The sequence below is a fragment of the Eubalaena glacialis genome, chromosome 10 (genome assembly GCF_028564815.1).
Source record: "Eubalaena glacialis isolate mEubGla1 chromosome 10, mEubGla1.1.hap2.+ XY, whole genome shotgun sequence".
In the NCBI taxonomy this organism is placed as follows: domain Eukaryota; kingdom Metazoa; phylum Chordata; class Mammalia; order Artiodactyla; family Balaenidae; genus Eubalaena; species Eubalaena glacialis.
The window spans coordinates 5361526-5377790 of record NC_083725.1 but is presented as its reverse complement, the minus strand read 5'-3'; the positions used below and the strand labels follow the sequence as shown (position 1 = coordinate 5377790).

Here is a 16265-nt window from a genome sequence, read left to right as displayed (position 1 = left end):
GTGGGGCTCAGGCCGAGAGGATAAGGCACAGTGTGTGACCAACCACAGGGCCAGACTCACCTTCCCACCTTGCCTTCATCATCAGAATCATCTCCTTGGCTGTAGCATCACTCAAGCTACCGTCTACTGGGAGGCTGTACCAGGCTCTGTGCTGGGTGCTTTACCTACTGCTTCATTATGTATTATTTCATACTGTTGTCCTTTCAGTGACCCTCTAAAAGAGGGATTATTGTTATTTACGATTTTTTAAAAAGTGGTTCATGTAAATCAACTATACTCCAATGAAAATGAATTTAAAAAAATAGAAAAATTTTTAACTCTTTAAAAGCGGTTCAGAAAGGTTAAGAACTAGTTTTAGACAGCACAGCCAACGGGGAAAGCTGCATTTGCCCAAGTGTGTCTGTCTTCCAAGGCCCTGAACTTCACACTGGGCTGCCTGCCTTCACTTCTGCTCTTCATCACCTCCGTCTTTTCTTCCATGCTGCCAGCAGGGCGTGTCCTTCAGAGGCGGTCCCAGGCTCAGGTCGTGTGTGGCCACCACCAGCGACATGGGGAAGTGAGAAAGCCGTCAGGATGGTTGTGGTCTCTCACCGCCACTTTGAGTTCAACTAAAACCAACAGTGCTGGTGGTCCAGAGCCCACACATCAGTGAATCGCTTACTTTTCATGTCACTCGGACAGAGAAAGTCACCTCTGGGACGTGGACAAGCCTCTCACCTTCCCAGACTCCTTGGCTGCTCAGTGCCATGGTAGATGCATGTGACCTCTGTGTCCCCAAGGAACCAGTTCAAGGATGTGCTTCTCCGTTCCCCAGACTCACTCCCTCTGGTCCTGGTGAGCAGTCCCGCTGACCTTGGCTGCCACCTTCCTGGTGAGCTTTCCTTCAGGAAAGGTGACCCCCAGGCGTGAGGTTTGTGGGTGGCCCCAGGAAAGAGCCCTGACCGACTCGAAAACAGAAGCCCAGGGCCCTCGCCCCACCTTCCCGCTGCATCACTAGTGACCTGGGCAAGTCATGTGGTCTCTGAGCAGGTTTCCCCTCCTGGAAAATGGGAATGCTAACACTTTCTTCCCCAGCCCCCAAAAGCGAGCTTCTGCTTCTAATTTCTCCACTCCACTCTGAACACCAACACCAGAGATAGATACCTAAAACACACATTTAATCATGTCATCGCCCTGCAAGGACTCCAGTGGTTGACTGATAGATCCAGGATGCGACCTCAGGTCAGCACCAAGCCTCCGGCTCCTCTGACCACAGAGTGATGCTTCCCTCCTGTGCCGATGCTGTGGCCATGGAAACACCACATCACCTCCCAGGAGACCCAAGCAAATGTACATCCTGTTCTTCCATTAGTCTGGGATGTGTGTGCATCAGCTTGTGCTCAGCTCTCTAGCCTACCCCTTTCCCTATTTTCAATCTTACCCATCCACTAAGCCCAGCTCGGCTGCCACCTCCTCTGGGAAGCCTTCCCCTTCCTCTGGCCCCCTCAACATTTTCTTCATACTTCAGTTGTAGCATCTTAGTTATTTAATTCATTGAATTCAGTTTTAATACCTATGCACAAAATTTCACATACAGTGGTGGGTTCTGTGACCTCCATCTCCCAAAGGGTGCCTGGATCCTCATCAAAAGGTGATGACCCAGAAGCCCCGGGAATGAAGCCCCCCTCTTCCTAGCAGAGACCCTAGACCAGGTTCCGGAGTGGCGTTGTTTCTCCTGAGGGCACCTGTTCTGACTTTCTCACCAGCCAGACTTCCAGGAAGGTTTGATCCTTAAAGAGCTGCTAGCCCAGGCAGATCGGCTGCCACCAAGAGCCCTGGTTCTGAGAATCCAGCTCAGTCCCAAGCAGGGTAAGCCCTGCAGGCGCTCTGCAATGGGAGAGGAATGCCAAACAAGCACAGCCCCGATCTCTCAGGCTCATAACAGAGGAGCAGGGGCCTCTGGAGCAAGATCCCAGCAACCACAGCAAAGCCAGCGAAGGCAAGTGGGCTGGGGAGCCCACAGGTGTTGGAATTCTCTATCAACAATGGTCCTCACACAGTAATCTGCAGGAGGTATCGCTAAGTGAACGGTGTTTCTAGAATGCTACCTTTTGTGTAAGCATGGGGGGATATAAGTATATGTATAGTGCTTATATTTTTCAAAAAGAAATAGCATCATGATAAAACTAATGAGAATGGCTACCTTGATCTAAGAGGAAGGGAAAGGAGAGGCCACAGGAATAGAAATGAGTTTTCTAAATCCGGTTCTATGATTTTGAAACCATAGAACCGTTCTTTGCACGATTAACCAAAGAAAACAGTGAAAACAATAAGCAGGCTCTCATCATTGGAAATAAGCTGAGACAAAGGGACCTAATTCTACGTCAGATTGCTGCATGGTCACATAGAGAAAAGAACTCCCTCAGGTGACTTTACAGCAGTCTGTTGACTGTACATCCCAGTAGGATATATTCTAAAGATTTTTTTTAATTCCCAATAATTATGAATCCATAATCAATAGTCTTCTTGTTAGCAGTAATGTCAATGCCACTTTTTGGAAACTATTATATGCATGTTTCATAAGGCAAAAAATTACTTTCTCTACAATCAGCACTTCTCTGATTTAGCTCTGGTCCCCCAGGCTGGTTTAAGCCCCTCAGGATCCTTTATCACAGTGACAGGAACCATCCTTGCACCCTCATTCTTGCATCCCCAGTGCCTGACTCACAGGAGGCCCTCAATGAACACCCACTGGATTGAAATGAAGCCCAAGGTACCAGGATTCTACTCAGATTCCCCCAACTCATAGCCTGTGCAGTATTCAGGAGACCTCTGATCTTTGTCACTGCCCCACCCAGGTCCCTTCTTCCTTTGCCCATGAAGCATCAGGTGGCCGGGAGTCCACCCCGGGGACCAGTGCTCTTGGCTTCAAACCCACGCTCCTACCCCGCTTTGCCATGTCAAAAGTCATTTACTTTTTACAGAGGAATTTTTCCATCGATTATTTCATCTAATCCTCCCCCAACCCTGTTTCAAAGCTCCCTTTAACAAATAAGGAAACTGAGATTCGATGAAGTTATTTGTCACGGACCCTCTGCTAGTGAATAACGTAGCTTGGCCAAAAGTTCTTTGGGCAGATGTGGGTTGAAAGCCACTATTACCCATGTTGTCTTGAGCAAATCATTCATTCATTTACTGATTCAAAACCCATTTATTGACTATGTGAGGCAGTGTGTTGGTGCTATAGGTACACAGAGGTGAATACAGAATATGACCACTGTTCTCCAGGGTTATCCAAGGCTCCATTTCCCCATCTATCAAAACAATAACATCTGTCTCTCCCTCAAATGAAGGGTTACTGAGAGATTGAAATAAACCAACGTATATCTAATTAGTACAGATATTTAAGGTATATGCAGACATAGGAGATACCAGTCTCCCCAGAATATGCAAGTCCAAAGATGTTTATTAAGCACTGGCCAGGGGCTCTACCCCGTGCCAAGCAGTGAGGGGTTTCTCCCAAAGCATGAGACGGGACCAGGAATGGGTGCTGACTATCCAGGGGATCCAGGTAAATGCCTGGCAGCCCTGGTGGGTCCTCCCAGAGGGTGATCCATGTTAGAGGATGTAGACGTGAACGATTTTAAACCCATAAGCCTTCTAGACAGATGTGGGATTGAGTCCCAGCCCTGCCACTGACTAGCTAGTGACTCTGGACAAGTTCCTTACCTGAGCTGCCTCGGGTGAAAAATAGGTGGAATGATAGTACCTCACAGGATCATTGGGAAAATAAAATTAGGTAGTGTATACAAAATGCTTTAAACAGAACTTCAGACATAGTAAGAAGTCAGTAAGTAGCCCTAGAGTAAGCTTCTCCTACTATAGCACAAGAGAAACTTGGGGTTCCCCACTCGCCTGAAAGATGCTCCCGGCCTCTAGGACATCCAGGGCGGTGGAGGATGCTTGGGATGGAGATGCAGAAGGGCCCACACCCGTCCCTCGCCCCCGCAGCCCCCATGCAAGGTCTCCCTCTCTGCAGGGCTCAGCTCCAAGGAGTCCAGCTGGGTGCATCTGGCTGGGGAGATTAAATTATTTTTGAATTCCTAACTGAATGTTCTTTTAATGGAAACTTAATGACAGGCATTGAAATAGATTTCCTCCGTAACCCCTCCTCCCGCGGCGCCCCCCAGCGCGGCTCTGTGTGGCGCAGATCCCGATAACCTTTATTCCCTACCCCTGGACTTTTATCTCCCCAGTGACAAACAGCCCTTGCTGGACAGAAAGAGGAAATTCCAGTCATTGTTCTCAAACTTCTGGCTTCCAAAATAAAATGCTCTATCTCCCCTGTCAAGCTTTGATTGACATACACTTCCTGGAATGGGGAGGACAACGGCCCGGGGGCGGGGCCAGGGCTTCATTTGCATCCTGGGCATCCGAGGTTTTCATCACGTTTGCTCTGGACAGGGGACAAGCCCCCGCGCTACTCACAGTCACCCTGTGGAGGACCCATCTCCCGTTTTATGAAAAATCTCGAGGGAAGACACCTCCTCAGCGGTCCCCACGATCTACCAGGGAAGTTCTTTGCTGTCCGTGAAAACAGACAGATGAGCTGAGCATCTCACTCCTTAGATCTGGCAACTTAGGATCTTTTCCTTCCACCCTTTCTGTCTTGAGGAATAAATTTTTAGACAGTGTCCCACATCTTAACTCTAAATACTGGAGCTTGAGCCAACCGAAGTCCTGGAAGTTTAAACCAGGATCAGACTCTCCAAGTCAAAACCTCAGAGCAACAGAGTTAAACAGCCCATTCAAGAGGAATCAGTACCAAGGGAAACGCTGAATATGGTGATGCATCATGAGATGCAGTTTTTCTTGAAAGGAAAAAGAAATGTTGAATTGCTTTTAAAAATGGGTAAATCAGTAAATAGAATTATATGGCACACCTGTAGCAGTAGCAGTGCTTATATGATCAGGTCCTGGTGGGAACGCTGTTACCACATTGGAATAAAAAGCCTGCCTTTAGCACTGGCATTCAACTATGGGCAAGTTGGCCTTCTGGAACCTTCTGTTTTCCATTTAATTTATTTACTCACTGAGTTCCTATGCCTGTGGTAACCCTTTCTCTCCAAATGTCCAGAGTTCTTATGCTGCTTTGGGGTTCCAGCCACCCCTTAGGACCATTGGATGGTGCCTGCAGGGCCTCATTTCCTCGGGGCTTTGTTGGATGTAAGTATGTTAACAGTTACTAAAGTTTCAATGGGAATTTGCATTAAAAAGTAGACTTCAAAGGGCAGAATGCCTCAATCCTAATAAAAGAATATTTGAAAGCAGACGTCTTCCATCGAATAACCCAGAAAGAAAGGCCATTCGCAACAATTCCAGTCGTTCTGCTCTCTTAACGATCAAGAGGAATGGATTGCCTGCGATCACTTCACTACCAGCATCCCCCAACATCTGCTAAAAGGAGCAGAACAGACTAGAAGGCATGTCTTCTGACCCTTCCATCTATAAAGACACTACAGAGTCATAAACCCTCATGACAATGGGCCAGCAGAGAATTCCAGCTCCCTCGAGCTTGTTATACCTGATTTCCTTTAGCTTTGTCAGCAGATTAAATGGAGATGCCAACACACTTACAGGCACAGAGTAATCTCCCACGTGGTCCCATTGCATCCACCGTTATGGCCACGGACAAAGTGCGCAACTCTGAACCCATCAGACTCCTCACTCATTTTTGTCGGAAGGACCAGAGTGTATGTGTGTATCTGTACAACCTCAACCCCAGGCCTGCAAAAACAAAGTCATTGGTATCCATGACTATGTGCCTAGACTCACACCGGAGTGTTTTGATGGGGCTGCATGGGATGGGGCACATCTACACCTGAGGTCGTGTCCTCCTGGGCACGCTGGATTCAAGACAAAACGGGCCACCACTCTTGCCTCTCCCAGAAGAAAGCCCACCCTCCGCAGGAGGATTGTTACCAAGTGGTCTGTCACAATTAATGTGCAATGACTGACACTTGGGGAAAGTACATCACAGTTTCAGAGATTTAATGTATTAATCAACACACTGAAAACATTTTGATTCCTAAGCAGCTTTGGGTACCATCTTTTCCAGTATACATTCAAAATAACGTAAGTAGGAAACTGAACAAGACATTCACAGTAAAACCTTCCCCTGCAGATCAATCCTTATATTACACTGGTCTCTTTGATGAAGATGTGGTGTTGGCCCTCAGAGGAAGGAAGATCTAGCACTTTCCTTACTGTGGGGTCATATCCCATTCCCTTCCCTTTCATACTTCTCCTTTAGAGACAGCATTTCAGTTACAAATCCTCAGGTGAAAAACACAAGATACATTTTTCTCAGAAGCATTAGCAGTATTTTCCCTTCTAAACTGTCTTTGCTCCTTCAAACTCCTCACTGCCTTCTTGGAAGATCAGGAAATACTGTTCTAACAGATTTGAAGCCCCTTATCCCATCTAACACAAATTGGAAGAAATATCACCCTCATTTTCAAATCAAACATTCTTTCTTGCAGGAAAGTGTTCATTGAGATTCTAGAGTGGTGATTTAGCCTCTGTCTAAATGTCCTTGGGGCAACACCCAGCTTGGCCACAGGGTCTGGAAGTACCGTCTAGCAGGCTGGGCCCTGTGCTCCTCTCCTATATGTAGAGATGCGGAGTCCATGGGCCAAGCCTCCCCTTTGTTCCTCTGGAAACACAGCATGACCCAGACTTAGATGAAAGCACAAACAACCAGGGCTGGAGAAGGCCAGTGCCTCACAAATGTTCACTGTGCATCCGTCTTTTCTTATTACTTTGATTGGTTCATCTCCCCCAACTCAGAAGACACTTTTTCCTTTGATACAAGCCAATGTTAAAATAAACGTGGCTTCTTTCTTATCAGTAGAACCAAAATAAGAACATCGTTTTTCCCTGATCCTATCTAAAGCTTATATCTTCTTTGGGAATACTCTTAAAAAGATCTCATTTGGTCTGTCCATGAGGCTTTCAATGATTTTTGTCTGTTCCCATCAACACTGCATGATTTCAAATAATCCTATTCAAGATTTTATGTGAGCTCCTATGGCTCCCATATTCCAGTTTCCTATAAACCCATTGCATGTTCTTATGCAGTTGCCTTGTAGAGCTATATGTCTTGTAGGATCATGGTTATGGGGTTCAGGGACATTGTGCAGGGAGATTTTAAAGGCTCTTGTCCCACTGTCATACCCCCAAATTGTTGATTGCTCCATAATGTTTCTAGTCACTAGGTATCTTCGAGATTTTGCTTTACTCGTGTTGAAAAGCCACTGTTACATTTTGGTGTCGTCTGTTTCGCTGACTTCGGACAAGATGAAGCTGGGGTTGTCATAGCCTCTCTTCATCCTGGCTTGAGCATCTTTCTCATTATAAAGGCACATGGCACAATGAGGCGTCTCCACTTCCACTGTTTTGCTAAAGTTATGGAAATCTACTCGGTATTTCCCTTCCTTGGTCTTGGACACTATGGGAGCAAAACGATAGCCCCAGAGCACCTCTTCTGGGACATAGGATGTCCGGACTTGGCAGGTAGCACTGGTTGATTCCACCGTGCCATCTAAAAACACCACTAATTCAAAGTCCTGCTGGGGAAGGGTTTCTGCTGCCATGTGGAAGAAGGGGCTAGTGTGGTCAATGACATGGTAAATTGTCAGTGGAGAGATGAAAAATAAATTTTCATTCCCTGCGTCAACCACAAAGTTGATATTGATCTGGTCCAAAATAATGGTCTCTCCTTCAGGAGTGATGGTGGTCTTCAGAAGCTTTCCGTATATGTGACTGCCAATAAGGAGGCTCTTCCGAAGATTAGCCACTCGGATCAAGAGACAGAGCTTCCCACCCCGCTTACTGATCACTGCATTCTTGCTGAAAGTAATGGTCTTGGCACGTTTTTTGGGTCTGGAGATCTTGGCTAAAATGGCACCACACATGAAAGAATTGATGATGACTCCAAGGATAGACTGGAAGATAAGCAGAAAAATGGCAGTGCCGCACTGTTCCGTCACACACCTGAATCCATAGCCAATGGTCACTTGCGTTTCCAGAGAAAACAGAAAAGCTGAGGTCAGGCCATTAATGTGCTCCACGCAAGGGGTGTGGTTGGCGGAAGGATGGAACTCAGGGAGATCTTTGTGAATGTAGGCGACCGCATACCACAGGAGGCCAAAGAAGAACCAGCTCCCCAAGAAGGCTGTGATGAAGATGGTCATTTTGTATCTCCACTTGAGGTCCAGCACAGTCGTCCAGATATCCACAAAGAATATCAGCCTCGACTGTGCCTCTACGTTGCCAAATTCAATGTTACACCTTCCATCTTTGGAGACCAGCCTTGCTCTTCGCCGAGAATGACCAAGAAAGTGAGTGACAAACCATTTCTGAAGATGTTTGAACATTCTTTCTGTCAACACCCGACCTGAAATCACATCAAAGAAAACCAAAACAGAACAAAATTATGTGTATAACACTAGTGCACTAAGTGACTCACATAAAGAGCTAACTGTCTATGAAACGGCCATTCAATACAATCTGGGTGAATGATTGCTTGGGCAAGCTGACAACCTTGTTCTGGACACCATAATACTATTGTCAGTAGAAAATTTCTGCTACAAGACCATATTGCTTAAAGATAAAGAGAAAAAATAATTACAGGGAGATAGACATGTAAAGGAACCTGAGATAGCATACATCCATGTGTTTTCTGACCTTAGTCACACCCAACCTTAAAAATGTTTGTGATAATGCAGACACAGAGAACAGACTCGTGGTTGCCAAGGGGAAGGGAAGTGGGAGAGGGATGGATTGGGAGTTTGGGGTTGGCAGATGCAAACTAGTATGCATAGGATGGATAAACAACAAGGTCCTACTGTATAGCACAGGGAACTATATTCAGTATCCTGTGATAAACCATAATGGAAAAGAAGAGGAAAAAGAATGTATATATATGTATAACTGAATCACTTTGCTGAACAGTAGAAATTAACACAACATTGTAAATCCACTATGCTTCAATAAAATAAATTTTTTAAAATGTTTATGATAACAAATTACGGCCTGTACTATGATTTACTTGATAGCATTCTTTAAATGAATTCTCCTTTTTTCTTTAATAAATTTAGTCTTAAGCTAAGCAAAAATATCTGTGAAAGCAGAAGCTTGATGCACTATTTACATTTTTGTTAATATATAGAAATAAATAACCATGAAAAAAAGGCTCATCAGTATACTACCTAAATCATCTTGTGTACTGCTATGGATACTCACATAGCAAGAGAAATTATAATCCAGTTCAGTTCTCTCATTTATCTAGTGAAGGAATTGAGAAAATTTTAATGACATTTCCAAAGTCAGGTCCCTCAGCAGAAATTAACACAACATTGTAAATCAACTATACTTCAACAAAATTAAGACAACAGCAAAGTCAGGGACCTAACCATGGCAGGATGACAACTAGAGCATAAGGCTCCCTGCTTCCAGGTCAGAGGAATCTCTACCTCACTCTGTCTCAGTTATAACGTTTTATATTCTAACACCAGATTTCTCTGAAACATTTCAAGAGAAGCATTGGTCAACTTCCTTTTTTTTTTTTGCTCGACACTATTTAGAACCGAGTTCCTCAATACTGTTTGGTCAAGTTGTATCATAAGATCTCGGAAGTTTTCTCAGTGGATCACAAGCCTGGGATGCCAAGATTCCCAAAAGGAATAGTAAGATGCTCACCATCGGTATCTCCTACTTCCTTCCTTGCCCGCAAGCTGAAGGATGTGGCACTCTGATTTAAAGAATCCTGCACAAAGGTAGAACCATGTTTTATTCACTCCTCTATCCCAGCTGTTAGCACAGACCATGGGCGCTTACTATTTATGCAATAAGCATAAATGGAATCATTCCGTGAATGAATTAAGCACTTCAAAATACCATCTGGTCAAAGGTCTCATTGATGACATTATTGTAACTTCCATCTTACGGCACAAAACTGAAGGGATTCCCCCCAAACAGACAGCATTGATGAACCCCCGGGGTCATAAACACTAGATGGTCTCCTCCCCTAGCTGTGCCCACCCCACTCCCAAGGTGTGCCTGTTATGGTTGTCTTCGTGGTATTTTTAATCAAATGCAAACATGTTTCTAAAATAGATTTCAAAATCCCCCTTCAAAAATGTGTTTATTCATACAAACTAGGAAGCGAAACCAACTTAGTGATAAATTTTAAACAAAAGTGATATCCTACCACGTCTTGCTCATGGCCTTAAACCAGGTGAAAACACAAGAAGACCCCAGGTAGAAGTGGTGATGAGAAAACCACGGCTGTGGTGATTGGAAGGACAGGTTCTAAGGATATTAAAAAAAAGAAAATGTAACCAGGAGAGCAGACAGCAGTGCACTCAGAGGGGCCTGCCCCTCATCTCACCCAACCCTCATTGACCTCAAGTCCCAAAGAATATGAGGGGATGGTCCCAAGTGTGGCTCACCAAGGGAAGTGGTCTCTTCCTTCTGCAATCTCTCCCTTTTATCTGCTCACATCTCCCCTAACCTTGTGTCCATCCACTGGGGACTCTCTCCCTTTCCCAGGTTCGTGGAAGCTCATACTGTTTACAGAGCTCTTCCTAGCGTGGATCTCACCTAAAACAATAACTTCTAAAGCCAACATTCATCAGTCGAATCCACATCCTCTTTGTCATACATTATAATTCCAGACGTAGCTCCTAACACACCAACCTCTGAGCTTTTCTCCCCCACTATTCTTGTAGTCCCACCTAAACTCATTTCACTTTTGAAGAGAAAGAGTATTTCTGTAGAGTAAATGAGTCCCCCCTGATTTATCTCTTGGATGAGTGTGGGTTTCCATGCCTGTCCCCCCTGATTTATCTCTTGGATGAGTGTGGGTTTCCATGCCTGGACTACTAAGAAAATATTACCTGCCTGGCCTTGGAAAGAGCAGGAACGAAAGCAACCAGCTTAAAAAGAGCTTTCCCCAGATCGCCCACACTTACCAACATCTTAAACATACTCCGACCCGCAGCATCCACCGCTGGGGAAAGCAAGGAGGTAGTGTTGGGAGTTGGTCTCTGTAGGCAGGCTGATTTCTTTTAAACCCAGCCTAATTAATGGTAGGCTTTGGCCAGTGGACTGATGCTAATTTGTATTAGCCTGAAAACATTAATTTGATAGTGGAGTTGTGTGGTTTAAACCAAGGTAATTGGTCGTTCTCAGACCAAGCCCCAAGCTGGGTATGTATTTTTTCCCCAAACCTCGCATGGCTTGAATACCATCGTGCTAAGACTTGACAAGCCACCAGCTAAGGTCCCTGGGCAGCAGGCACAGGTTCTGTTCTGGCATTTTCCTCCTCTCCTTTACCATGCTCTATAGCTCTCTCGCTCTTTCTCCTAGTTTGTGCCCAATACCTTTCACCAGAAACAATTAGTTATCATCAATCTCCCAGCATATTCCCTGAAACACACTGAGATACTGAGATTTCTAAGTGTTCACAAAGATACAGGTGAATGATACAGACGTAGGTAAGTACATATTTGTAAGACAAAAATAAGATCACACCAGGAAGAAACAAGATACCATGTAATCTCTCTACACAGCAGTCACTGTTGTTTAAGAAATTGAGATTTAAAAGCAGCCTTTATTGTTGGATTTATTTTGTAAACTCTGGCATTTACTGAAGGTACTTTCTACATGCACTGGGTTAACCAATGCTGTTGATTTATTTACTCAGACAGTGAGAAGATTTATACCTAGAGAATGCAAGAATACAGGATAAATTCATCCTCTGACCAAACCCATCAGTCACATGGCAGTCCCATTATACACAGCCTATATCCGACTTCGCTTAGACAATGGCATTTAATCCTACCACAGACAGATACAATATGTATTTTTGGAACTATTGGGCGGTTAGAAATTGGCCCTGGATTATGTAACATGCACAGTTTTTAGGTCACTTTCTATTGAAATCAGTAAATCTTAATAGCAAGCATAGGGCTGGACATTAGCTAATATTTACCAAAGTCTTCTTAATGGCCTGGCAAAGCAAGTGGATTATATTATTGCCATCTTTTTTCTTCAGTGCTCCAGCATTCTTTTTTTCTGTGAACAGTCCATTCTCAAAAAATAGACTTTGTATGAACTTTCCGAACACTGAGTGTATTGTGTAGGATTTCAAAGACAAATAGAACTCTGTTCCTGTTCTCAAGGAGCTCACAGTCGAAGGGGGAAGTGAGCTCAGTAAATCAGCAATTACAATGTGGTGTGGTTTGTATAATACCCAAAGGACACGTCTCTGCTCAAAGATCTCTATTAGGCATCCCCCAACCCCCTGCGAAAACACCTCAACTGACAGAAAACTCACTTTTGTGTCAATTAATTTATTTATCCATCATTAAGCAACAGGGATGTGTGGATTCTAACATGTGTGTTAGACATCACGGAAGTAATCATTTACCAAATGGGTACAGTCCCTGTCATTGTGAAAAAGCTTCTAGTCTGGGTGGGAGATGCAAACGAGCTGATAAACCGTCAAACGCAGTATGATACCTGCCAGGGTAGAAAACCATGGAAGTGCTCTGGGAGCATGTTATTTGAGGAGCACAGAAGTGCTATGGAGACCAAGGCCTGGAGATGACATTAGAGTCACACATGGTGGGAACTCTGTAACTGTTTGCTGAATGACAATCAATCAATTAAACAAAGCATGCATAAAAGCAATGAGTCTGCTATCACTTACATGGCTCCCCGTCCAATAGACATATTTTGGAAGAGACATTTTTGTGCGGCACTGAAACTGTAAATTGTGTATGTGACAGAGGCAGGGGCACAGAGGAACTGAAAGAATTGCTGAGTAAATAGGTGACAGTGCTGGGGGACATCGCGAGACACCGGCTGGAACCAGCAAGGGCCAGCACTAGCAAGGGCCAGCTCACTTAGCGTCTGTGTGCCCCGCGAGATGTTCTCATCTAGACCTAGAGGAGAAACTGATACCAACAACACCCGGTCTAGTTCTGCCTCGGGGACAACTCATGATACTTCTAAAGAAGTCTGAACTCTCTTCCGGTGATCAGCCTTTCAAATTCTTGAAAATAAACATTTTCCTCCTGAATCGCCTTTTCTCCATAAAAATGCATGCTTTATTTGCATACAATACCTATGGCAACCAAACCCCTCTGCATTTTAAGTGAGGTACCTACAGTTTGTGCTCCTTGATGGTATTTAAAGAACCAGGACAGAGGTCGTTCTTTTGCATGCAACCCCCTGAGAACAAGTAATGGAGAATTTGGGGTTTCCCATGGCCAATATCACACTGCCTTCTTCCCACCCCAGCATGCTCAGCAGCCACTGTACCAGAGAGAAGACAAATAGATGTTGCTTTTATCTCTCATTTAGAATTACAAAGGCTATCGTTCCTCTCTATAGATGAAAAAACAGTTGCTGTAGTCTGCCTTTCAGTCCAACCTCTCACAGCTCACACACAGCCTGAATTCGCTCAGGACATTTCTGAGAGTCAGCATTGTCTGTCAGAGGTAGAAAATAGGAGTTATTGAGCCTGAGAGCAGAAGTCAAGTGACTTTCTGTAGTCCCTTTGCAACGGTGCTGAAGGAGAAATTCAAGCTTCCATGAAAATTGATGGCTTTGTTTCAGGCCATTAACCAACATTTCCTGAGGGCCTACCGTAGCAAGGCATGCAATGGGATCATGGCCCAAGGTCTCTGCCTTCTTAATCAGTGAAATCAAGCAAACTCTCTACTGATTGAACTTACTACATGCCAGGTGCTACACTAGGAAGCAAAAGAGGTAACTCCCTGCTGTCAAGCTGCTCAAGGATGAGTAGTAATTCAGTCATTATCCAGTAATTGCAATGCGGCAGCTTTGCTGCCCTGAAGGGGTTGAGCACAGGGTTTTCAAGCATCCACCAGAGAGGAGACCGCAACAGGCTGAAGGTCAAGCTTACACTCTTTAACACACCTTTGCTGAGGAGCTAAAACAAATGCATCTAACTGATACCGCAGAGGACTTCCTGTTTTCTATGAAAACGGCCTCAAGCTATTGGAGGATGGCCACCCAGCTGGATTTGCAAACCCTCAGTGCCCAGGAGCAGCCAGCCAGCCAGCTACTGGGGATACTTATATGGAGACCTATTGTCGACAGAGGGCATTGTTTCCTTTTTGTTCAATATTCCAAGAGAAATCACCTCTGTTGTCTTTTTTTTTTTTTTTTTTTTTTAAATCATGAACTTGTCCCTCTGTATTCAGTAGAAGTTTTGGTTTTTCTTTTAACTATTTTATTTATTTATTTATTTTTGGCTGCGTTGGGTCTTCCTTGCTGTGCGTGGGCCCCCTCCAGCTGCAAAGAGCTGGGGCCACCCCTCACTGTGGTGCGCGGGCCCCTCGCCGCAGTGGCCCATCCTGCTGCCGAGCAGGGGCTCCAGGCACGCGGGCCCCAGCAGCCGTGGCTCGGGGGCTCCAGAGCACAGGCCCAGCAGCCATGACACACGGGCCCAGCCGCTCCGCAGCACGTGGGATCCTCCCGGACCAGGGCTCAAACCCGCGTCCCCTGCATTGGCAGGCGGACTCCCAACCACCGCGCCAGCAGGGAAGACCACCTCTGATGTCTTTAGCTCTACCAGGCTGCTCACTTGGGCTCAGCCTGGGTTCTTACATAGAACTTGGCAAGGCCGGTGGAAATCATTTTTCCTGGCCTCATGGACATGTGAAAGGGCATGAGCCTCAGGACCCTTCCAGGCTAGATTTGGGACTGCACTTCAGTAATACCCCACCTTTCCCTGGGGCCGAGTGTCCTCACAGGCCCCCTCCCCTGTGAAGCCACAAGTTGCTTGTGTCCAGGGTGGGAATGCAGCACAGACTTTCCTAGGTGCCCGGTTCCTTCCAGAGAAGAGAGTTTGGGAACAAGAGCCAGTGAATCATAAGGTCTGGAGGTGTTGGTGCTCTCCTAAGACACACCGGCTTCTGTAGGCATCTCCGGAGCATCACCTGAATAACTATAGAGATCTGCCATGCATGGGGATCAAGAGGGGGTGGGAGCCCTGGTGCAGGATGCTCATGGCACAGGTAAGAACCAAAGGCAGCAGGTAGACTGGAGGAAGTCCAGGTGGGCTGAGCGCAGACATGGACTTGAATCCCAGTTCTGTCACTTGATGGCCAGGTGACCTGAGCAAGCCACTTAGGCTAACTGAGCCTCAGCTTCCTCACCTGTGAAATGACTGTAAGAATGTGCTCTCAAAGGCTGTAGTGTGTTTTAAATGCAATCGCATATGCAAAGTTCCTAGAACACAGCAATTACACAATAAATGTATAAATAGTAGTAACAATAAATAGTAGCAGCTGTTATTATTAGTTCAGAAATTTAAACCCGTGCAGCAGCTTAACCAGCATCACCGACCCAGGCCACTGAGGGTCTGCTCTGCAGAGTCACAGGGGCTGTGTGGGGAAATGACACCCAGGCGAGGGACAAGGCTCCTGAGAGAGAGGGTGACAAAGGTTCTGACAACACGTCGATGTCTGTGAACTGTACTGGCTTCAGAGCCCATCCTGACCTGTGGAATAGAAGACTTGAGAAAGCCAAACACGTTTGTATAAAGGATTTGTCCATCATCAGTGCAGAAGCCTTATCCTGGAGAGGTGAGAACAGGATAGAGGGAGAGAATTTTCCTTGGTGCACTACCAGGGGTGATGCCCTTCTTCTCTTACCACAGACATTAAGTAGCATTTGATTGTATCACTGACAATCTACAGACGCCGTTGAAAAGGAGAAAGCAGCTCCAGACAGCTGGGAGCCAGCCTGGCACTACATCTAGGTCTCGGTGTTGTCGGGAACTGTCCTGGGGCTCACAGCTGGGTCTTGGTGTTCTCTTGTTGAACCCAGTTTCACAGGATATCAACATCAGAATCATGTCTGAACACAGACAGAAACACGAACATTGTCCAAACCATGAAAATGACCAAATGTCCCCCTGTGCTGGCACTGTGAGTGATCCCTGCTTCTTTACCAATAACAGCTTTAGCTTTACACGGGTCTTCTCTGTTTCTAGATAATAAGATGTATTAACATACTCGATCACAGAATTACCCCTATTTCTTGACATCTAACCCAGAGCAGCGTATTGCTTCCTTAACTCTCTCAAATCACCTAGAAGAAGCCCAAATCTTATTTACGTGCTTCCTAACACTCTCTCAAGCGAGGCTCCCACAATTCCTCAGGGCGCAGGTGCTCACTAGCTG

At 45.5% G+C, this 16265-nt stretch overlaps 1 protein-coding gene across 9 annotated transcripts in view; it reads right to left on the bottom strand.

Moving 5' to 3' along the window:
• Positions 1–6009: 6009 nt before the first annotated feature.
• The window catches only part of KCNJ1 (potassium inwardly rectifying channel subfamily J member 1), a 30257-nt gene continuing 20001 nt past the window's right edge, over positions 6010–16265 (bottom strand). For 4 of the 9 annotated variants that reach the window (XM_061203100.1, XM_061203098.1, XM_061203104.1 and 1 more), the window contains one exon: positions 6010–8437. In XM_061203100.1, coding sequence (XP_061059083.1) covers positions 7299–8417 — 1119 coding nt within the window. In that variant the 5' untranslated portion in view covers positions 8418–8437 and the 3' untranslated portion in view covers positions 6010–7298. Of the gene's footprint in view, positions 8438–9741; positions 9809–10173; positions 10354–10389; positions 11173–16265 lie in introns of those variants that run through there. The other 5 variants (XM_061203099.1, XM_061203102.1, XM_061203101.1 and 2 more) reach the window with 3 other exon arrangements.